Genomic DNA, 23,613 nt, shown 5'->3' with positions numbered 1-23,613 from the left:
TGAAGGGAGAGGACTGGAGGGATTCCCGGAGGTTGGTGCCGGAGGTGCCCAGGGAGGCCTGCTGGTTGGGCAGGTGGCCAGCTTGGCCTGGGTCTTGAGTGGGGCACGCAGGTGGAGGAGACGCGTCTTTGAACCTTGACCACGAGGTGGCGCTGCAGGCCGACTGCTGGGAGCCGCTCCGGCCTGGACTTGGACACGGGGCCCAGATGTTTCTTCCCTGCCCGCTGGGGCCCGGCGCCCAGCCCCGCCTCCTCAGGTGTCACCTGGGGCTTCCACTCTGCCCTTTTCTGGCGGGGCATCCAGCACAGGGGAGACCAGTCTGTTCCCGACTCAAGGTGAAAACCCAGGTGGCTGAGGCCGGTCAGACCAGCTCCTCAGGTTGTCCTGACCCCCATCCAGCTGCTTATAAAACTGGCCTCGTGTCCACCTGCCCTCCTGAGTCCCTGGGAGACACGGTTCAAGGAACAGGCCAAGGAAACCGACATTTGACTCCAACTGGCCTCGCTCCGAAGGGGAAAAATGATAATAATATGTACCTAATAAGGAGGTTTTCTTTCTTTCTTCTTAAGTTGATATACTTATTTTTGAGAGAGAGAGCATGAGGGAGGGACAGAGAGAGAGGGAGAGAAGGAGAGAATCCCAAGCAGGCTCCGCACTGTCAGCACAGAACCCGACGCGGGGCTCGAACCCACGACCGTGAGATCGTGACCTGAGCTGAAATCAAGAGTCAGACGCCTAAATGATTGAGCCACCAAGGAGTTAATTATTATTTTTTTGAATCCAGTTTATATATACCGGACACTGGCTGTGTCAGGCACTGTTCTGGGCACTGGAGATACAGCGCTGAGCAAGACAGCCCAGAAGCAGACTGGCCTTGCTTCTGCTGGTCAGCCAGCCTGTGCTGAGCCATCTATGATCCCCTCGCCCTTCGCAGCCCTAATGCTGGCTCATCTTGCAGGACTGGAATGCAGTGTCACTTTCCCTGGGGAATCTCCCTCGGGGCCCTTTGGGGCTCCCTCACCTGTCACACACTATTATAATGGCTCCCAGCCCACTGGGCGCTCACTGAGGACAGGGACTGCATCTAGCCCACTCCTGTTTCCCAGCTCCGGCCCCAGTGCCTGGCACACAGTAGGTTCTCAATGCCTGCTGTTTGGAAGCTGGGCATGCTCATTCACACGCCCCTCCACCCCCACCAAAGATTCGACCTGTCTCCGTCTTTTCCGTCTTACCTGTCACCCTCCATACCCGGCTCTACCCCCGCCCCCGCACCGCCACACACACTGGGGCCCTCACAGCCCTCCCTCATCTGATCTCCAAGGGGGTGCTGTCTACACGGGCTTTGGGATGTGCCTTCACCGGTCTGCCCTCTGGCACCTAGCCTGGAGCTCACACACGGCAGGAGCTCAGTCATGGCACTGACCCACCAGTGTGGCTTCAGACGCTGGCTCAGAATGGACCTCTGATCACGTAACCCCCTCGGTCACCGCTGGTAAAAGGCGTCTCGCACAGTAGGCTGTGAGAGTGCCAGGTATGCGTGGGTCGTATCCTCCTGCCAGGCTCCTGTCCTCCCCCGAGGCCTCTGTGGCTGCTGCTCCCTCTGCCTGGGGCCCCCTCTCCCCCACTCCCTGCGGCCATCTCCCACTCATCCTTCAGAGCTGAGCAGAGGCGTTGTGCCCCGGTCAGCCTTCCCGACCACGCTGACCGCTTCGCCGTTCCTCCAGAGTCAGCTGTGCGCCCAGGACTTACTCCTTCCTTAGCGCTTAGTTAACGTAGCGCACGTAGAGCATGTTCTGGAGTCTGCCCGGACGGAAAGCACCACCCCCCACCCCCAGGATGGGACGCGTCTCTCCAAAGCCTAGTGTGGGGCGGGGGGTGGGGGAGCGCCCAGTAAAGATCTGTTGAGCGAATGACTGAGCGAATAAAAGGAAGAACGTTACTTTATGCTACTGAACAAGCCAGTCTCCATCTTTGGGCCTCAGTTCCGTTTTCTGTAAAGTGGGGGCGAGAGAGCGTAGAACGAGGGAACAAGGACGTGCCTGCACGTGTTTAACAACCAAGGGGAGAAAGAGCCTGTGTTTGTGGCAACTGCCAATTCCCATGGTGTAAATTGTGTCGCCGTGGCCGACTGCGGTGTGAACAACGGGCTCTCACTAGCAGGTGCAAGCCGCGTCTGGCTCACCACTGCAGGCCGACCTGGAAGGGCCCGAGCCTCCACGGCGCTCACTGGGTCCGCGTCCTTGCACGAGGGCCCCTGTGGGGAGCCTGGGGGGAGGGGGGTCAGGCTGCTCCCCGCCCTCGTCGCCACCCCCAGCACCCCCAATTATCTCTTAGATCCAGTCCCGGGATCCGGACGCTTGCACCCGGGCCGCCCGGTGCCCTTGTTGCCAGTATCCTAGGGCACTTCCGTGCCCTCCGGGCGGACAGCTCTCTGTGACTCTCCCCAGCAGCCTTTGCAGATGATTTAAGGCCGGTTGCTTGGCCCAGGCCCTGACATCAGACTGTGCCGCGTCCCCGTGTTTGTGTGCCCCACTTTCCCGACGGCGCTGACCTGACCCAGGCTGCCTGGAAGCAGGGGCTGTGTCCAGGCTCAGTTTTGCTCTTGCTTGACCTCTAACCCCTGACCCTGCTGGTCCCACCCTCCTCCTCCAAACTCTTTATTCCCTCCCCCCGCCACTGGGTGCCCCTTTCCCGTCTCCTCTGCCCACCTCTCCTCCTGTGTCACCGGCCGGTGGATCCCCTGCCTGCAGTCGCTTCCTCTGTCATCCGGCTCCCTTTCTGCCCAGCTGTCCCAGCGGAAGCCCTGGGCGTGGCTGTCCCCGAGCCGGGCTCTAGGTGCCTACTGCCTGCGGGCCCCCTGCAAATTCCTTCTCTCTCTCTCAACCTGTTTCCCCATCTATAAAATGAAGATAATAGCAGCAGTTACCTCCCGGGGTTGTTGCGTGGTCGGTGGGAGGAGGCATGTAAACTCCCATGGCGTCTAGTGCACAGAACGTGCTTCCTAAATGCTCAGGGCTCACCTTAGTCATCCCTTCCTCCCGAATGCAGCCTGGGGGGAGGGGGGGCCTGGCTCGGGGCGCTCACTGCACGTGCGTGGTCCCGAGGGCACGAGCCCGCCGGGGCACAGGTGGTAACAGGTGGTAACGCCGGTGAAGGAGCGAGGGAGGGAGTGGACACCGGCTGCCCGGAGGACGCGGCGCACCAGTCGGGGAGGCCAGCAGGTGGCGCCAGCGCCCGCGGGGCTCTGCCCGGGGCCACCTCCCTGCCCTTGCTGAGGAGCCCCGGCTGGCGGGCTCAGGGACAGACATTTCCGTCGGGGTGTCCAGCCTCACTTGGCGGGGGGGGGGGGGGGGGGGGGGGGGGCGGGGAAGGGGGGGGATGCTGGGGAAAGGGGCCTGGCTGAGGGGTTCAGGGCACAGACCGTGCGGTGGGGACGTGAAATGAGAGACCATTCAGTCGGTGAGTCAAAAGCTGAGATCCAGGAACCAGACACAGCTTGGGGGACGATGTGGTGAAATCAATCAGTGAGAGGAAGGGGAGGCCCGGTTTCTACGGCAACGGTAGTGTTTGTGGCAAGCCGGGGACGCCCGGGTCCCCAGGCTTGTGAGCAGTGATTCAGTACAGGAAAGGGAAGGTTTCGGAGGGACTGGGTGCTGCCGCCCCCGGATGCCCTGTGGCTTCTTCTCGGTGCTCAGCGCACGCACCCGAGCGCGGCCCCAGGACCTGGGCTCTGGAAGATGCCAGGTGGGGAACTGAGCCCCTGCTCCTCACTGCACTTGCACAGCTCACTGATGGTCACAGCGGCCCTCTGGAATTGTCACTCCATTTAAAAAAATTTTTTTTAAATCTTTATTTATTTTTGAGAGAGAGACAGCATGTGAGCAGGGGAGGAGCAGAGAGACAGGGAGAGACAGGGAGAGACAGAATCCGAAGCAGGTTCCAGGCTCGGAGCTGTCAGCACAGAGCCTGACACGGGGCTCGAACTCACGAACTGTGAGATCATGACCTGAGCCAAAGTCGGATGCTTAACTGACTGAGCCACCCAGGTGCCCCTATTGTTACCCCATTTTAGAGAAAAGGAAGCAGTCACCTTGGCCAGGATGACGTGGGTGGGACATGAGGATTAGAACCCAGACTAGTGTCACCCTGACCGTGCTTGTGACGACCCAGAAAGCAGAAAACGAGGAACAGAGGCATGGGAGATAGAGTGTGGCTAAGACCCAGGACGAGACGGGAGAGAGGGCCCTTCAGCTCCCTTGGCCTTCCTGCCTGCCCTGCCCTGTGTGAGCCCAACACTGATAGGGAGGGAGGCTGGCACAGTGCTTGGCTGGATGTGGGCCAGAGACTGGGCATCCTGCCTCCCTCCCTCTCCTCCAAGCCCAAGAAAGCAGTGCCCAGGTCTGGTCGAGCCAGCGTCCCCCATCACTTTCCCTGTTCCCTGGTTCTGGGGACAAGAGGGACAGTTGGGAGGGCATCATATCTGTCCCCTATTCTACCCTCCGGGCCCCTGCTACCGCCTGGGAGTTCCCGGCCTCTCTGTTGCTGGCAGGACAGTTTCATTCTTGTTAAGCCACGGGGGCCCCCACAATTTCAGTACGAAAGGGGTATCCTCTCCTGCCCTCAGGCCCTGATGGCACGCAAGAGGGAAGCCCAGCCAGTCCCCATCTCTCCACCTGCAGTGGGAGGGACAGAGGTTGTTAGGGCCTTGGGCCTCTTCCATTCCAGGCCTCCTCTTGTCTTGCAGAAGAGAAAACGGAGGCCCATAGAAGGAAAGCGGTTCTTCCGAGGTCACGGAGTGAATCCCTGGAAGAGAAAACTAGATCCCCTAATTCCTGACACTACATTCTGTGATCCCAGGAAGAATATTCTTGAACATGGCACTGGGGTCTCAGAACGGAGTCAGGCGGATGGATGAACAGAGGGAGAGAGGGCAGATTAGTTGGCATAACCTAGCCCCAGCTCTCTACCTTGTTACCTCGGGATGACGGAGGGGAGACCACCGCGTGCACGTCAGGGGTGTCAGTGTCGGGGAGCTAAGTTGACTGTGTGACCTTGGGCCCCAGGCCTAACCCACCTCCAGGGTTGCAGGGAGGGTGGATGAGGTGGCAGGGGAGCACGTAGGAATTACGGGGTGCCTTGAATGTTCTTGGTCGTCAGGAAAGGCAAGTCATGTCCTGCGGGACCGGGAGACAGAGCCGCCCTGCAGGGCCGAGGCTGGGGACGAGCAAGGTGCCTGCCCCCTGCCCCTCAGGAGAGCAAGGAGGGCGTATGAATTTTTGCTGTGTTCTATAGGAGCAGCAGTCTCCTCCCCTGGGGGTGGGGGTGGGTAGCAGGTTCCCCAGACCCGGGGAGGTACCCAGAGGCTGTGGGAAGCTGAGCACTAATTAGCTCTCCCTCCCTAATTGGACTTAATTGCCTCCTTGTGCTCAGCATTTAAGACACTGCATCACTTAGCGGGGGGGGGGGGGAAGGGTGACAACTCAGCGGGGGGTGGTCAGGGCTCCCCTTGGGGAAGGGAGGGAGGCAGGCGGCCCGTGGGTGGGCCCGTGCCCAGCCTTTCTGCTCCTGTGGGGGAGGGGGCCGGGAGCCTCTCGGCCTCCCATCTGGTGCCTCTGGCCTCAGTTTCCCCACTCTTGGGGGCTTTCTCATTTTTCTGCCCAGAGGAGATGTGGAATCTGGGCCTGGACCCACCCCTGGCTCCTCTGTGGTGGGGTCACGGTTCAGAGTGTGGGCTTCACCTGGGTCTCTGGGGTCTGAATTCCAGCTGCACCGCTTAACTGGTTATGTGACCTTGAACCCGTGGGGCTTTGTTTGCTCATCTTTAAAACGGAGCTGATAATAACAACCCCTCACTCAGCCCGCTCTGCGGAGGGCCAGGTAAATAAGGCACCTGTGCTACTTAGAACAGGGCCCAGCCGCGAAAGCACTGTCAGCCGCTGGCACAGTCCCCGTCCCCAACCTCGGCTTCCTCATCTGTAAAATGACAGACTGAAGCGGTGTTTCCTGAGACGTGCCCCCAGGTCCCACCCCAGACCATTCCCAGAGTGTGGAATCAAAACATCTGAGACGTCGGGTGCTGGCAGTCTTGTGATTCTGACGCCCAGTGAGGGTTGAGAGCACTGGATGGAAGGTTCCCCCGCAGCCCTGACCCCTGAACACTCGCTCTCAAGTAATGCACCCCCCCACCCCCCGCCCGCCGCCCTGCACAGCAGCAACGCAGGCCCCAGGACGTGCACCTGTGCACACCGGAAGCAGGTCCCTCCCCGCTCACTTGGACAGAGTCCTCCTCTATAAAATGAGAATAGTAACCTGCTGTGTTCACCTCCCTGGAGATAACGTCACTAGTGATAGAGCCTGGTCGAAAGGTGGGCAATTATACTGTTCCTCCTGCTCTAGGCGTTTACTGAGCACCTAGCATGTACCCCATCTCCTTTATACACAGTGACTACTGAGTCCTAAGCTCCCAGAGCGACTGGTCCTGACCCATCGGACAAGTCAGGGTCTCGGGCTAATGTCTTTCGTTAGCTCTCGCTTGGAATCAAATTAGCCAATGAACAGAAAGAACCTAGAACAGGCCCGGACGCAGGGAGTGCTCTATAAACAGTGACACCCGCCAGGCTGGGGGTGGGGAGGCGCCTCGCTGCAGGGCATGCGGTAAAGAGGGGGGTGTGCAGGTTCAGGAAGGAGTATGGTGACATGCTGGGCTCAAGTGTGGGTAGAGCATGCGTCAGCCACTGTGCCAGGGCCTGAGGGTACGGGGGGGGGGGGCAGGACCCCTCCAGCCCTCCCCTCGAGGAATTCCCCTCATTGGGGGATAAACAGAGGCATCCACAGTGTCACTATGTGTGACAAGAGATGCTGGGGGCTTAGCAGGGACAACTAACCCGGCCTCAGTGGCACTTTCAGCTGAGCCTAGAGGGTGAGGAGGAGTTGGTCAGAGGGCAAAGCCTGTGCCAAGTTCAGGCAGGTTAGCCTAGAAGCAGCAGAGAGGTCAGGATTGTTAGAATCTAGAGGGCAAGTGAGGAGGCTCTGGGGACCCAGGGCGTTAATGAGCCAGCTCAAGGAATTTGGACTTTCTCCCTGATACATTGGGTGCACTGTAACTTGAAGTTTTGTGGAAACATGCCAAGGTTTACATTTTCGGAAGATGGCTGTGGTGTGGGGAGGAGAAAGTGTCGTGTAGAGGCAGGGGTGGAGGCAGGGAGACTGGCCCGGGGGCTCCAGCAGTTACCTAGAATGGGGAGCGATTCTAGAGGCAGGGTCCACAGGACGTGGGGGCTCGGTGGCCAAGGGAGATGCAAAGAAGTCCATCTGGTACATGCAGGGGGTGGGGGGATGGCCAGTACGGAGGCTCGGGTCACTCCCGGGGGGGGGGGGGGGATGCTTGCAGGGAAGGGCTTTTCCCTGGCCTTCCCGGGACAGGCTGGGAATCCCTGGCCCAGAGACACCCTGTTGGGGCAGGCCTATCTGGATCCTCCCCAGCCCACAGGGCAGGATGTGCGGGGTGCCTGCTCTGGGAATGCGTGTTTCGGACCCAAAAGAGGTGCGGGCAGGGGAGTTCCCAGGAGCTCCACTCCCACCTTCCGGCCTCTGGCCCTGGGGAACTCAGTTGTGGCCCTGGGGAACAGGTTGCAAAGGGGAGGCCAGAAGGCAAGCTCTCTGGGCCGAAGGGCAGTTCGATGGTGGAAACGTGAATGTTCCCACTTGCATTTGAGTTCTGCCCCAGTCCGGGGGTCTGCAGCGGCCGGTCACTGTGTCCTTGTCTGCCCCAGCCCTGGCCACTCCCTTTCCAGGCTCCTCCTGCACGCCTCTCTGCTTCCTCAGCCCGCTCTGTGCCCTCCCTCGTGAAACTTGGTTTCTGGGAGAATGTGATTTGAATTAACTCCTGGGAGAAAAATCACAGAAACCAGGAAAGGGGGGCCTGGGCAGGGGGCAGTGAGTCATGTTTCCATGTGTATTTTTCAAACTTTCCGATGGGGGTTTGGGAAACAACAGCCTTTTGGTTGCCAACTTAGACCTGGCTCTCCAGGGGTTCCTGGTTCTGTGTCTGTAGGTTTCACCTTGACCGCCACTGCACCCAGGCCAGTCCTTCGGGTCTGCTTCATCTCCGGGGATCCCTTCCCTCTCTCCCTCCGGGCCCATGCTATCCCTGTTGGAGGGGCCCAGAGCAGTCTCTCCTGGGGCGACTTCAGTCTGTCCTCTGCTGCCATTGCACAGTAACAGCCTTCCATCTACCCCATTTCAGGGCGGACCCATGGGGCCTGCAGTCACTCTGGCCAGCCCTGCGACCCTTGGGAGCCACCATCAGCACCAGGGAGCGTGGGCTCCAGGAACCTCCTCTCTGCCCCAGCGGCTTCCTGTCGGTGCCCTCCCCTCCCACTTCCGTACCCCAGTTTCCACGGGCCTGTGGCTGGGGGTAAGAACCCACCGACTCCCAGGGAGAAGCCTGCAGACCAGAGACCTCACCCCAAGGAGGTGGGTAAGAAAGAACGTGCTCCTTGTCTGTCCTGTGCACAGCACACGTCTTGTGCCCTGGGAAGGGGTGTCAATTCCTGTCCTGCACAGACTCCTAAACTCAGCCATGACAGTGGGTGGGAGCCCTGAGGGTGGTGGACAGAGGGATGAGGAGGGCGGCCCTGCCCTGCCAGTGCCTCCTCGAAGGTTCTGAGCCCTCCTGCTCTTCCTGAAAGTGCCCGTCTGCTTCACGGGGGTCTGGGACTAGCTGTCCCCCTCCCTTCTCCCTCCCGGCGTCTGACTAATCTTTCCTGGCAGGGCAGCACATCCTGCCCCCCTGTGCCCATGCCAGCAACAGCCCACATCACATGGGCCACATCTGGCTCCCTTTGAGCACATCCTCCCCGCCTTTGTCCCTCCCCCTTCTCTGCCTGGGGGCCTGAGCAGGGAGTGCCCCTGAGGACCCCTCTTTGCTGTCCTGCCCCCTCACAGTGGCAGACTGGCTCCTTCCCCTCCTTTCCACCTCCTCAGTCCTGGACATCTGGACTCCATCCTTCAGTGACCCCTCTCTCACCATATCCTGACTCCTTGGATCACCCCCCTTTCCAGCTCCTACTGAACAGCCCATTGGGAACGGGGCCTTTTGCAAGGTTTGAGCCCCCAGGACTGTCCTAGGGTGGGGGAAAGCCTGGCAGCCGAGGGATTAAATCCCTTGAGCCCAGCCCCCTGGCCTGTGGCCAGCCTGGGGTGGGGGTGGATAGAGGTGACCCCAAGATCTGCGTGCATGGAGGAGTAGGAGTGAGCCTGGGCGGGAGGAGGGAGGGCTGAGGGGAGCGGTTTGGCTCCCCCTCTCCCTGCAGTCTTTTGTGAGGGATAGGGAGGAGCCTGGAAGGCCCTCCAGCTACTGGCCTCCCTCCTCCTTCCTCCGTGCTTAGCAACCGTTGTTGCTGGGTAAATATTTGCCCCACCAGGATCTGGGGCTGGAGCGTGGGTGTCAGCCTAGGCAGCGGCCCCTCTCCTCAATTCCTGGGCCTCTCCTCTGTCCAGCTCTCCTTTCCAAAGCCCTCTGGCCTGGATTCAAGACGTGACCCCCACTGCCTTGTCCCAAAGCTCCATTCCTCCTCCCCCCTCACAGTAGACCTCTTCCCAGGCTCCTCCCTTCACCCTCTCTGATCTCTCCCTTCATTCCCACTTTCCGTCTGTGCTCACCTCTCTGAATCCACCTTCTGCCCCTGATCCACAAAGGTACCTGGGGGAGACCTCACCCCTGAGCTGGATAGGTCCCTGCCACATCCCACTGGGAGCCCAGCCTGGCTTTCCCTTCTGCTAGATCTTGGTGCTGAGTCCCAGGACCTCACCTCTCGGCTTCAACAGGAATATGCCCCCATGCCTTAAGCCTTAGCTCAGCTCCCCAAGGCTCCAGGGGGAGAGAGAAGGGATGCGGGATGTTTTGATGGATACCTGTCCATCCTCCACCCACCATCCCCAGGAAGCTCTGCTTCAGGAAGCCAGCACCATTTTCACCTCCTCTGGGGACAGAGTTGAGGGAAAACCATGGCCAAGAGGAAACAGATGCCCCCTCAGCCCCTCCCTGGGCAGCGTGACAGTGCTCCAGCCTGAGCCCTTGCATCCTGTCCCAGCCGGCCCCCTGCTGCCCTACCCCCTCCTCCAGTGGTTTCCCCATTACCTGTCCCTGTGATGAAGAGCCCCTGGGGGGAGGGTCCAGGGCCAAAATGAGGTGGGCTCTCAGGGTGCCCTGAAATCTGTGGACTTACTGGGTATAGAGGCCCGTACTGCGCTGCGCGGCAGGCCCGTGGGCTAGCTTAGGGAGAGCGCCATGGGGGAATCTGGGCACTTGGACCGAGGCAGGGCTAGAAAAGAGGGGTTGGCCTGGATGATGCCCTAAGACTCCTCCCAGCTCTGAAGTTCTGGCTTCTAGGCCGTGAGTGGGGAAGCACGGGCCCAAGACAGTCCATTCCCAATCCCTAGGGGCCTCCCTCCTGGAGCTCCTGGTCTCCGCCCGGTTCACCTGCCCCACCTGCAGCCCCACCACTTCTGCAGCGAGTGCCCCTTGCTCTGCCCCACCCATAAGGAAATCTGCACTTTAACCAACATCCTCCCTGCCACAGTTCACTTGACCAGTAGACCCCCCCCCACCCCTCCCCCGCTTAAAGGGCCCTGGGGAGCCTTCCGAGGGGACCCGGAGGGGCTTGGGGGCTGGGACTGGCAGGAAGGTGGAGCTTCCAAGACGCTTGGAGGGGCCTGCCCAGGTGGTCACATAGTCGCGGACAATCTGTAAAAGGTATTTTCACACTTTTCAAAATAGGGCCTCCCCGCAACAACAAGAGGAGCATGTAGGGAGACCGACTGCCCGGTCGGCCTGCTGCTAGCACCGAGAGCCCCCCGCCCCAGTCACTGCTGCCGGCCGCTGACCCCCCAGTTTCGGGCCCCAGCAGCGATTGGCCGGCTGCGGGGCGAGGGGCGGGTGAGAGGGAATCCTCTTCTGCCTCACTTCCCGGAAGCGTGTAGCGGTACGGGGCCTGGGGACCCTGTGCTCCAGCCCCGGCCCCGGGCTTGTGGCGCTTGTTTGTTTCCTTGGCAACAGGGAGAGGAAACCCCCGCTCGCGAGCCCGGGGAGGCCCCGGCAACCGCGCCCACAGACGCACACAGCCTCACGCGCAGCCGCCCACGCGCAGGCCCTGCGTCAGCACAGCCCGCCGGCCGCGCCTCGGGGCTGGGGGCGGGGCCGGGCGCGGCCGGGGGGCGGGGCCGGAGGCGCCCGGGCCAATTGCAGCCCCATCCCCGTCCCGGGGCCCGCCCCTCTCCGCCCACCCGCCTCCCCCACCTCCAGCAGGGGCGGGGCCCGGGGCCCGGGGCTGTGTGGGGAGGAGGGAGGGAGAGGGCGGTGTGGGACTTTTGTTGGACTGGCTCTGGTCTGGTGTGCGTGTGGCTGTAAGGTGCACTGCCGCGTGTATTTTGACGGTTCCGGGAGCCTGAGACTCGAGGGTGGGACGACTACCTGGGCCCAGTTTGCTGGGGGTGGGGGGAAGGGAGTGGTTTGGAATGTTGGGGAGGAGCTCCGGGGCGGTTCCGGGATCTTGCTTTTGGATTGGTCTTCTTGGGGTCCAGTAGGATGTAGTTAACCTGGAGGCAGACACCTGGGGTTTGGGGCCTGCCTCTGTCACCTTTCAGCTATGGAGCCTTGAACAAGTCAGTTAACCCGCCCAAACCTCAGTCTCCTCATCTGTATGGTGGGGATCATGGTGCTTGCTCTGTGCACCTCCGGGAGATGTGGAGGGTTACGATAGCCATCTTCGTTGTGAAAGGCTCGTCACCCCAGAGACATCGCTTGGGTGTGAGAGTGAGGGGTTGGCTCTCTACTCATTTACCCGCCACCCCCCTGGCCTGGCTGGAGCGGTGAGGGAGGATGGCTGACCCCTGGCCCCACTCCTCCTAAAGCTGAGCTGAAGATTAAATGGGACCCCCTCCACTCAGCCCCTAGTCCAGCGCCTGGAGTCCTTCCAGTCTCAAGGTTACATTGATCACCTGTGCACGATTGATTCAGCACTTCAACGGGGGTTGAGTACCAGCCCCTGTGAGCCAAGGTTGCAGGACCCCAGCCTTCCATGAAGACCTCACTAAAGGATTCCCAGACCATGGCCTTGAATCTCCAAATCATTCCCCCACCCTTCGCCACTCCCTAGCTTTTCAGATTTTAACCTGTGTTAAAATTCCAGTCGTGCTACTAAGCACATGACCTTAGACAAGTAGTTCTCAACTGGGGGAGATTTTGCCTCACGGGGAACATTTGGCAACGTCAAAGACATTTTTGCTTGTCACAGCTGGCAGTGGAGATGCCCCTGGCATTTAGTGGGTAGAGGCCAGACACCCCACAGGGCACAGAACCCCACCCAAGACAGAGAAATAACTGGCCCCAAATGCCAACGGTGCCACGGTTCAGAGACCCTGCCTTAAGTGAATAATTTTACCTTCCAGGGCCTCAGTTTCCTCATCTGTAAAACAGGCTAATGATAGCCCTTATAGAGCTATTGTGGTGGTTCAACAAGGTAGCGCGGATGCTCAGTGCCTCATAATAGCAAGTACTCCATAAACATCCCCACCCCGCTCATTATTGAATGCCTCCGGAATCCCTCCTGGCTTCATGCTTCTGAGCCCACTCCCTCTGGCTTACCTGGTGTCGAGGCCGGGGCCACCACCTCTTTCCTCCCTCGCCGGGCTCAGTGCCTCCCTGCTGTCCCTCTCGACCCCAGCCTTATTCCCACAGCAGGCCCCTGCCTCCGTGCCCCTCTCGGCCCACCCTTTCCCACTTTGCATCCGGTGGCCCTGCTCGGGCCAGCGGGCCAGGCTGCAACCCTCCTCTGCTCTTTCGTACTCCAGCACCCCTGCACACACTTCCTCTCGGGCACCAGGCCACGGCGTACCTCCCACGCGTCCCGTCAAAGCGGCATAAGAGAGTGAAGCATGTCCTGGCTGCTTGGTCCAATCCTGAGCTCAGCCTATTACTATCTAGTTTGGGGGAAGCCAGTCTCACCTGTAAAACAGGGAAATAATCTTCCAGCTGTGAGGTGGTTCTCTGGACCAAGCTGAGAAGGTGTGTGAAAACGCACAGCTATGAAATCGTGGGGAAACATAGAAGCGATTCACTGTGGAGCGTTGCCTCTCTTTATAACTTTATTTCCATAGCGCTTACCATCTTCTAGCAAACCATAATTTTCTCTTTTGTTTATTAACTGTCTCCCTCCACTAGAATGTCAGCTTCGTAAGGGCTGGGATTTTTGTCTGTTTTATTCACTGCTGTATCCCTAGTGTCTACAGCAGTGCCTGGCCCGTCGTAGTTGTCCACTAAATATTTATTGGGTGAGTGACTTCACTATTTATGTAGAGGGTATTTCTCTAAAGCTCCTAAATCTACCTCCTTCAAAAAGCCTCCCTTCAAATGCATAGATTTTTTTTTTTTTTTAAGTTCATTTATTTATGACAGAGAGTGCACGGGGCAGAAAGAAAAGAAAGAGAGAATCCCAGGCAGGCTCCACACTGTCAGCACAGAGCCTGACACAGGGCTCAATCTCACGAACTATGAGACCATGGCCTGAGCCAGAAGCAAGAGTCAGACACTTAACCAACTGAGCCACCCAGGCGCCCCAGATTTTTTTTAAAGTAAGTCCTACGCCAACATGGGGCTCAAACTCAGGGCCCCGAGAGCAAGTCACGTGCTCCGCCGACTGAGCCAGCCCAGTGCACCCACGTGCATATTACTTAATCACCGCAGCACCCTTATTTTATAGCTAAGGAAACTGAGGCACTTGCCCGGGTCACTCCCCTGAAAAGTGGCAGGGCCAGATGCATTTGTTAGGGACACAGATGACCGAGACCTGGTCCCTCCTGTCTCTCACAGCGCTTTTGGGAGGAAGGGTCATGGAGGCAGGCCCAGGATGCTTTGCGTCCCCCTCTGGGGTCATTAGTCATCAAGGCAAGTGGCACTTCCACTGTCCAAACCAACCCTCGGACTGAACCCCTATATTCTGATATGACTCATTCATGCTCCAGCTCTCGGGCCTCTGGATTCCATCTGGAACTCATTATCCAGTCCAGAGTCCTGTGCTGCTCTTCAGCCGCTGTGCTTGGCTTTGCCTCTCCCTATGTGTCCCTACAGTGGGCAAGTCCCCTGTGGGCAGGCACGGTGGCTCAGTCCTGTGCCTCTTCTAGGCATTCTACCCATGTTATAGATGAGGAACGGAGGCCCAGGGCCTTCAGGAGCAGATCTGTCATCACACTGCAAGGGAGAGGCAGGACTGGAACCTGGTCACCAGCCAGCTACCTCCGGCCACAACCCCAGCAGGCTCCCTCCTCTGGACCTGGCTTCCTCTGCTTTCTCCAGCTTCTTCTGGGCCTGGGGATCTATGCCCTGGCAGGGGAAGAGCAGACCGATGGCATTTGGAGTCCAGAGTGAGGATGGAATATTGAGGATACAGGCCCACTTTGAAGTTCAGATTTAGGATTGAGGCCTTTGAGGGTGGTGGTGCAGGTTGGGGGGGCTTTGGAAAGAGCCTAGAGTGAAATTTGTGGTTAAGTTCCCCCCCTCCCTTCTCCTGCCTCTTTTCTGCAGAGATGGGGAGGTCTGGGATAGGAAGAGTTAAGTGTGGTTTTGCTTCCCCAGCCAGGAAGGGAAGCCGGGGCCTGTCTGGGACCGGGTGGGGCAGTGCCGGGGGGGGGGGTGGGGGTGGGGGTGGGGGGGGGGTGGGGGGGTGGGGGGGGTGGGGGGGGGTTGCCGAGGCAGTGGGAACAGCATGAGCCCTGTCCCTCACGTTTCAGGGTAACCCACCCCGCCTCTGCTCTAGTTTGGGAAGCAGAAGCAGAACAAGACTTTTTGTTTTGTCTGAAAAGCGGAGAGTGGGCACCACGCCCTGGGGGAGAGGGCTGCAGGGAGGGGAGGCCATACCATGGGTCCCTCACCTGGGTGCATGTGGATTCTCACCACAATGCCCAGCCACCCTCCTAGACCCAGGGCCCTGAGCATCCCCCCTCCACGGTTCCCCTCCATAAACACTCCGAGTCCTTGTCTTAACCCCAGTCCAACCCCTGAGGACTCAGGCCTGGCACAGGACCTGTCCAGCCAGGCTTCCCTTTCGCATTACAGAAACCCTGATGTCCTGGGGCTGCGGGAGTTAGCAACGTAATTTAGTCTTCTGGGTTCTCCACCAGAGAATCCACTGTGGGAGGCACAGGGGCAGGGCAGGGAGGCGCACGGGTTCTGGAGCCTCAGCAGGGCCACCTAAGTCTTAGAGAGGATGAGGTGGCCGGTGGGGCCAGGGCCAGGATTAGGGGAGGGGAGCAGAAGACTGATCAGAGGGGTGGTTGGTGAGACCTGGCGTGGGGGGCCTGGGTGGTCCTGCTTTGCGAGCCTGAGCCCATGGGGGAGCAGACCCGGTCAGAGAGGGATGGAACGGTAAGTGTGGTGCACCAGGAAGGTGGTGGGGTCTTTGCTGTCCTGCCCCCCATCACCTGCTTTCTGGCTCAAACCAGGATGGAGAGCCACCACTGGCTGTCTGGCTCCCTGCCCTGCTCCCCCTTTCAGGCCCCTCTGGGAACCACAAAAATCTGGGACCTGGTGTCCTGGCAACGTGATGAATGCACAGCTCTGGTATCTGTTTTAAATTATCCGTTAAAATAAGTACAGTCCTGGAAAAAAAAATAAGTACAGTCTTGGAGTTGGCGGGGTGGGATAGAAGGAGTAGAAAGGGACTGAAGTGGTGGTGGGGGGGCGGGGCGCTAGGCAGTCTCTTTTTCCAGTTTCCAATTGCTTGGGTCCGAAGGAAGGGGGCAGGGGATGGGGGTAGTGCCTGGGTCCTCCTCTGACTTTCTGAGGGGGCCAGTGGCTTGGTGCTTGGGTCTAAGACCCAATGCTTGATTTTGAAGGGAGAGGTTGGGGCACAGATAGGAAAAGAGGGACCCCAAAGTTGAGAGTTAAAGGCTCTCAGGATCCAGAACTTCCCTGCAGCCCAGCTCCCTGGGGAACCCAGGCATTCCTTCCCCACCCCACCCTGGCATACAGAAATGCAGCTTTGAATGGGCTGCCCACGTGTGGAGGGGGGGGGGTTGGGGTGACTCACTATTACTATGGGGAGGAGAGGGGGAGCCACTTGTGGAAGAAGAGTGAGTCACCCTAATGGGCACCAGCCTCAGCACCCCCCCCCCCCACCCCCCACTTTCCTGGATCTGCCTGCCTGGTTCCTTCCCCTGCTTTACACCCGCTTTCCCTCCCCCCCGGCTCTTTGCCCACCCACTCTCGCCCTTTGGCTCTGCCTCCTACCCACGAAGGCCCGAGACGGCGGGGTGGGGGCAAGCTTGAAGCCGAGAGCCCTGAGCAGGCAGAATCAAGACGGGAGGAGCCCCAGGCCCACCGGGTGCGCGGGACAGGGTGGAGCCCCGCTCGGCCACCGCCCGGCGGCCCTCGCCCCTCCGCGCCGCCCCCTCACCTCCCGCTGCGGGTGTGCGGCGGCCCCTTTAAGAGCGGCGGCCCCTCCTCCCACTCCCTAGACCTATTAGAGCCTCGGCCCGGCGTCGGTGACTCAGAGTGTCCGCGGGAGCGCCGCAGCCACAGCCGCGCACCCGAATTCCGAGGTCCGACAGCACCGGCCCAGACCCCACGCCTGCCAGGAGCGAGCCAGCCGGCCGGCGCGCTCCGACCCCAGCAGTCTCTGCCCTTCGGCCCGAGCCCCGCGCCCTTCCCGGGACCTCTGCCCCGCGGGCAGCGTTGCCACCCTGCCGGCCATGGAGACCCCGTCCCAGCGGCGCGCCACCCGCAGCGGGGCGCAGGCCAGCTCCACCCCGCTGTCGCCTACGCGCATCACCCGGCTGCAGGAGAAGGAGGACCTGCAGGAGCTCAATGACCGCCTGGCGGTCTACATCGACCGTGTGCGCTCGCTGGAGACGGAGAACGCGGGGCTGCGCCTCCGCATCACCGAGTCCGAGGAGGTGGTCAGCCGCGAGGTGTCCGGCATCAAGGCCGCCTACGAGGCCGAGCTCGGGGATGCCCGCAAGACCCTCGACTCGGTGGCCAAGGAGCGCGCCCGCCTGCAGCTGGAGCTGAGCAAAGTGCGCGAGGAGTTCAAGGAGCTCAAAGCGCGGTGAGTGCGCCCAGGTGGCGGCGCGCGGGCGGGAGCCGAGGGGGCGGGCGGCTGGTAACTAGGCTGTACCGCCCCCTCCGTCCCCGGAACTGCCCCAGCGGTGACTGGCAGTGCCGAGGGAAACCGTCGGGACCGGACAGAGAAGGGAGGGGTCTCGGGGAGAGGGTGGCGTGCGTAGGGAATGGCGGGGGCGTCAGGGCCGAGGAAAGGCGGGCGGCAGGCCCACGTTCAGTCCGGTTGGGGGTTGCCGGCCGTTTGGAGCCAGGGGCCGGGGCTTGGGCAAAGGACAGCTGGCCCTGCTGGTCTAAGAAATCGGGCTCCTCAGGACACACCGGAGTGGGTGAAAGGGTCCTGTTAGAACTTTCTTGATGGGCTTGGCACTGTGCCAACTCTGCCCAGACCGGCTCTGGACACATGATGCCCACTAAGACCGAGCACCCGTGCTGGCAGATATCCAGTGGTGCTGGAGAGAGGTTACCAAGTCAGGGACACGGAGGTGACCCCCCGGGCACAGCTCTTTGCGGCATTGTCTCTAAGAGTCGGGAAGCTCTCCCCTCGCCGCCTCGCGTCTGGGACCTTCTCTGGGCCCTGACAGGCCTACGGAACAGCTCCAGGAGCTCAGCTCCCCCGCAGCCCTTGGCCTGCTTGGCCGGGAATGCAAGAGAGGGAGGGAGACGGAGGACAGGGGCCCCCGGCGCGGGCTCAGGAGGTCGTGCTATGCCCAGGTCGGCCGCACCCGCCTCGGCCCTCTGCCTGGGGTCCCGGAGGTTCCGGGCTCTGCCCCTCCCTGCCTCCCTGCTTGGGGTGAGCCGCTTTCATTTCCCGGCCAAGCCCAGTAGTCTTTGCTCTGGCCTATCCGCTGGGCCACTGACGTTTTCTTGATCTTTGCCTTATGAAACTGCTGGAGTACGGTGACATTTTTGAAATCCAGCCGTTGGAAGCTGCAGGCCACTCCTACCGCACCCATCACTGCCCCACCCTACCCCACCCTACTTGACTCCACCCTCCTGTCTAAAAAGGCCTTTGGAGCCTGGGAGTGTAGGCCCTCTTTCCCTAGCCCCTGAGAACTTGCTTTCCTCCTCTTTCCTCCCCTTTTCTCCGAGGACCCCCGAGCCAAAGGGCCCTAAAGGTGCTTGAGGTCCCTGGGCCGGGGGCCCCTGGCTTGACTTCCTCTCTTTACCTCCCTTTTGATCCTATTCTCCGAACAACCGCTCTCTTCAGAGCCTCTCTGTATCCCGTGCTCGTTCTGCTGTGCCCCGGTGAAGGGTGACTGGAAACTACAGAGACAGGTTGACTTCTGGGGGAGACTGTTGACAGAGGTCATTCCTGGTGATATGACCGACTTAGCTAGCCAGACAGACAGGCAAGCTGGGGGGGGGGCCAGAGAACGAAACTAGTCCACTCAGCAAAGCCCCCCTTATGGATTCTTGCGCAGGCGTTCTCAGCAGGCCTTTCTGTGGGGAAGACATTGATCGGGAATCAGGATGAGCAGAGTCTGTGATCCCTTACTAACCCAGCCACGCCAGTCTGTCTCCTCTGCCTCCTGGTGCAGCTGTCCGGGCCTGGGACACCAGGCGGGTGTGCGCACACGTGGGGCAGGGGCGGGGGTGGTGTGTGTACTTGTTATATTTAGCCACCTGCCTCTCTTTCTCCCCCACTGATCCTGGCTGGGGAGGCTGGGCTTCCGGAAAAGGGGGGTGGGCTTGCACACCTGGATCTCAGGCTGATGGGAGGCAGGCTGGAGTCAGAGGGGGCTCAGGCTGGGCTGTCTGTCCCCTTCCGTGTCCCCAGCCGGAGGACCCGGGATTTGTGGCTTCTTTTTGTGTCTGCTGTGCTCAGGGTGAAGTGGAGGAGAGTAGAATGAGGAATTCGGGAGAGGAAGAAAGGCACTGTCCTAACTCCTCCCCACTAAAGCCGAGAGAGAAGGTGTTGTCTGGATTAATGTTTAATTAGAGCTCAGAGTTCAGGGCCAGGCTTCCGGTTGGGATGCAAAGCTGTCTGTAAGATCCTGTGGCAATCCCTGGCCCAGCCTGGTACCTTGACCACACCCAGGGGCTTGGGGTGCCCTCTCACTGGGCTGGGTTATAGGCTCCAAGCAAAAACAACACCCCCAAGTCCCCCCCCCCCCCACACACACACACTCTGTCTATTCTGGAGTCTGAAACATTTGGACACCTAAGTGTGGCAAGAATGAGGAGCTGAGCACCAGGCAGGGCCCCACTGGGGTCCAGGCTTGGAGCTGGGCCCCATCCCAGGCATGACAGCTGGGGAGATGACTCAGATGCTGCCCCCTCCCTTCTACCCTGGTGGCTTTATGAGAGCCAGCAGGAGACAGGGTGGAGACGGCAGATGTCTTAAAGGGAGGGATGGGGGCCTGAATATCTGCATCCTCTGCCCCTGCTTCCCAGTGCATCCTGGGAGCCTTTCCCGCCTCCCTCCTTGGGACCTCCGGTGGTGGTCTGGAGCAGGGACCCGCGTGGCCAGTATGTAGCAGGTGGTTCTAGAGCAGAGTCCAGTTACGGGGCTGCAGCATAGGACCGAGGTCTGTGTCTTCCCATGTGGAACTGGTGGAGGAAGCCTGAGTCAGAAGTGGGGAGATCCTGGGCCCACAAAGCAGAAGCACTTCTTCCCCCCCGGACGAGGCTGGGTGCTTGACGACTTCCTGTATTGTCTGCCTTGCGCAGCCCCAGTGGGGAAGGACAGGGAAGTGCGGGCCCAGGCTTATCCCAGCTCTCACTGAGACAGGAACAGCCAAGGCCAGAGAGGCGCAAAGCCTTGTCCTGTGTCACACAGCGAGAGAGCGACAGGTCAGGACTTGAGCACGGGCCTTCTGACTTCCAGTTGTGTGCCTGTATCATTAAGCCTTACTTCTTTAGCTTAGAGGACAGGTTGGAGGGCCCTGAGGGTAGGATGGGGTAGCCGAGGCTCCTGCAGCCTGAAGATTCTGGTCTGAGACCAGTGGGACCAGTGATACCCGAACGGCCTGCTGTCCTGTTAATACCCATCCTTTGTCCTACCCTGTCCCTGGAAAGACCCAAGACCCTGCCAAGACATGGGTCGTGAGACACAGCTCTGGGAGGCTGGGGATTCCTGTCTTGAGACTGTCTTGACACCTGTCGTGGGAAGTGTCTACCTGGCTCCGACGAAGGCTGTGCCCTTCGGCAGACACCTGGGGATGACGGGGATGGAGCCTTTGAGGGTACCCAGGCTCGTGGCCTCACCTGAGGGAGCCCCTGGGTTGTCTGTCCCCGCCACGGCCCCCCCGGCCCTGAAGTCTACATTCTGATCCAAAGGGAAAGAAGGTGCAGCTAAACTCGGGGACTGAGCACCGCTTAGGGAGCCCGAGAGAAAACAGAAGAGACGGTAATTCCTACTCAGCCCCTGACTGCTTTCCTGTGATCGAGGCCCCTGGCTGGCACTTCCCCTGGCCTCCATTCTGAGATTTACTCTTGCACAGGATAGGCCCATGCCTCAGTCCTACCCCCCAGGGATTCAGTAGTTCAGTGTCAGGGCTGAAGCCAGGGACAGCTGGGGGAACAACTGGGAGGGGACGCCTTCACCCACCAGCTGTGCCTCCGCTCCCCTCCCCCAGCCTGCCTCCCCGCACCCCCCAACCAGGTCGGCTCAGAGGCCTGGCCCCAGCAACTTCACCCCATTCCCACCTCCTGGAGCCCCAGTGCCCCTGAAGGTGATGCAGGCCAACCTCTCATGTTCTTAGAAATGTCTGGAGAGAGGTCGCAGGTCTCCTGTCCCTTAACAAGACACGAGGTGGTCCACTAGCCAAGCGACAGGTTGCATGAGGTAGTGGAAACAGTCCTGGCCCTCGGTGTCCTAGGCTGGGTCCTGCCACTAAATGGCTGTGTGACCCTGAACAAGCCACGTCCCCTCTCTGGATTTCCCTAGCTGTGAAATAAAGCGGTTAGAGCAGAAGGTCTGCAGAGAGCCCTCACGAAGTAGAACCGTGACCCACGGCGTGAGACGTCAGTCCTCCACAATACCCAGCTATAACGTGAGAAACAAATATACTTAACGTGAATATAATTAGTAGCCAGTGCTATGCTCAATAGAAATCTGCCACAAGCCGTGGAGTTAAACGTGCGGACACGCTTCTCTCTTTCTCAAAGAAAGTTAGGAGCAGGTAATTATGACAATACGCTCTTGGCCTCTGCTGTTTTTATTGCTAGTAAGAAAGGACACTTTGTTGGGACGCCTCCCCTTTGAGGACAGTGGCGAGGGCTGTGTTGGGGAGAAGGCCTGTGCTGGGGGCGCGGGGAGGCCCTGGGAAAGACAGGGCTGTTACCTCAGAGTTGGCCAAGGCCTGACACACGTGTTTGCAGCCGGAGGGAGGCGCACGCTGACCTTGGGTGGCCTACCCGTTTCCCTTCCTGCACCCTTCGGGCTCCCCCAACCTGGGGCCGGGCTGTGAGGGGGTCTTGCAAGAGGACAGAGTTTGGGAAGGAGGAGCCGGGCGGGGAAGGGGTGCTCCCTGTCCCTTGGCGGGAGAGGAAGCCGGGATTAATTCTGGCTGGGATCCCAGGCCCGACAGAGGAGCTGAGTCACGGCAGAGGGCGGAGTGCAGAGTGGACGGGAGACCCTGAGCTGTTCCGTCAGACAAGAGATGGCTCCGGGTGGCCCCTGCATGGGGGACAAAGGGAGGGGCAGAGCACGTGTGTCCGTTTAGGGCTGGATCGGGGAGCTAGAGACCCTCCTATCAAGGAGCCCGGTTTCTGGGCAGCTGAGGGGAGACGGATCGCCAAGGCCCCCCTGGTGCCGAGGCTCTAAGGCTGCACCTTCCCAGGCTGGGGCTGGAATGCGGCGGGACTAGAACTCCTAGGCCCTCCCACTTCCTTTGCCGAGCTTGGGGTGCGGCTCCCACCCCCTCTTGCCATCATCAAGGTTGATAATCCAGATAGAGGGTTAATGCATCCCAAAGAAGGAACTCCTGAGTCAGCTTCTTGTGGGGATCCCCTAAATGTCCCTACTCTGGCCGGCGCCTCCCTCTCTCTCCCCTCAGGACAGTCTGCCTCTTCCTAGGCTGTGACCCAGGCCCCTCCTTCTTTTGGTCTGTCCCCAGGCCTCAGCGCTTCATTGTTGCACAGAAGTCAAGAGTGACTTCTTGAGAGTCAGGCCAAGAAGAAGGAAAGCGGAGTTGGCAGGGACCGTAAGAGAGCAGTTGGTCAGGAAGCCGGCTGCCTGTCGTCCAGGACCCCGGGCCCGGCTCCTAGCCGTAGGCTCCTCCTGCCTGCGAACAACGCCACGTTGATACACCCGGCAGCTGTGACTCAGGCCTGGCCCCCTGCCAGCCCCAGCGCCTCTGCGGGAGTTGAGTCTGAACATGTCCACAGGCCTCCCGTCCCCTTCTCGGCCCCGGCCCCTCTCCTCCAGCCCTCCCTCTGTCTACAGTTGCCACCTGGCTTTGTCTAGGGGGCGGACAGCTGGGGCCGAGCGCCTCTGGACGGGGATCTGAGGGCCCCGGACCCCAGGCGTGTGCGGCAGGTGGAAGCAGGGCCAGGCCTGTGTGGGGAGGTCGGGGTGGGGTCCACCCCGAGGGGCCTACCTGCGCTTTCCAGCTGTAAGACCCTCAGAACGTCAGCGGGTGGGATTCGAAGAAAGCTGTTCCCCCTCAGTTCCTCCGTTGAAGGTCTCTTTTCCAGACGGGGCTGGTGCCTGGAGCGCCAGATGTCCCCGCCTTCCCACATCCTGCCCTTACCAGAAGGTGTTGGTCGACCCACAGACCAGCCAAGAGACCAAGCAGTGGTTCCCTTTCGGGGTGGGGGGTGTCCAACCCGCTTCACCCCCAGCTGTGGGAGTGTGTGCGTTTGGGCCGCATCACTCTTGGACTGGGAGCGGGAGGTCGAGGCCTCTCCCAGGCTGTCTTCCTGGGTGCCTGGGTGCCACCCTCCTCGCACCTCCCCTCCCCCCACCCTGCCGTGCACCCTGCCATTCTCAGTGCCCTGTCCCTGTCTGCCGTGAGTGTCCTCAGGTGACCCGGCGGGCAGGTTTTCAGTGCCTGAGCCTTTTCCTGTCTAGGCCTTGGTTTCCCCACCAGTAAAGGTGCAGAGGCTGGCCGGGGAGGAGGCCCCCTGGAAGCCAGGATTGTGTGGACTCCTAGCCCCCAGGCATTCCGGGCACAGACTGGAAAAGCCCCAGACATTAGTGGACAGATAATAAACTGGCAGATGAAAACAACAGCTGAGCACATGTCAGGGGTGGGGACAAGAGCTGCAGGGCTGAGGGCCCCGCAGCCCAGGGAGGTGGAGGCAGATAGATTGCAGGGGGAGGAGCTGCAGGAACAAAGGGAAGGGTGGCCAACAGGAGCCGCCCCTCGCTGGCAGGAAGTAGGCTTGGGCCGAGTTCTGCAGTCCAGGGAAAAGAGGGGACAGTCCTGGCGCTGGTGCCTACCCGCCCGCCCATCCTGACACTGGGACGCCCCGCCCTGCACGGCCCTGTCCTGCCACAAGGGGCGCCTGCCCTGCACGGCCCTGTCCTGCCACAGGGGGCGCCCCGCCCC

At 60.5% G+C, this 23,613-nt stretch overlaps 1 protein-coding gene and 1 long non-coding RNA gene across 3 annotated transcripts in view; one reads left to right on the top strand and one right to left on the bottom strand.

The window, feature by feature from the left end:
- The window catches only part of LMNA (lamin A/C), a 38,459-nt gene that overhangs the window by 3,931 nt on the left and 10,915 nt on the right, over positions 1–23,613 (top strand). The window contains exons 2-4 of one of the 2 annotated variants that reach the window (XM_042924884.1): positions 8,246–8,475; positions 8,986–9,104; positions 16,513–17,102. In XM_042924884.1, the coding sequence (XP_042780818.1) occupies positions 16,747–17,102 (356 nt within the window). In that variant the 5' untranslated portion in view covers positions 8,246–8,475; positions 8,986–9,104; positions 16,513–16,746. The remainder of the gene's footprint in view (positions 1–8,245; positions 8,476–8,985; positions 9,105–16,512; positions 17,103–23,613) is intronic. The other variant, XM_042924883.1, reaches the window with a different exon arrangement.
- LOC122211608 lies at positions 21,158–22,793 on the bottom strand. The gene is made up of 3 exons (XR_006198738.1): positions 22,660–22,793; positions 22,263–22,344; positions 21,158–21,737 (listed from the first exon to the last, which is right to left on the bottom strand). It is a non-coding gene; the product is annotated as an uncharacterized LOC122211608 (long non-coding RNA).

Source organism: Panthera leo, chromosome F3 (assembly GCF_018350215.1).
Source record: "Panthera leo isolate Ple1 chromosome F3, P.leo_Ple1_pat1.1, whole genome shotgun sequence".
In the NCBI taxonomy this organism is placed as follows: Eukaryota; Metazoa; Chordata; class Mammalia; order Carnivora; family Felidae; genus Panthera; species Panthera leo.
This window is presented reverse-complemented; position numbering and strand designations above follow the sequence as displayed.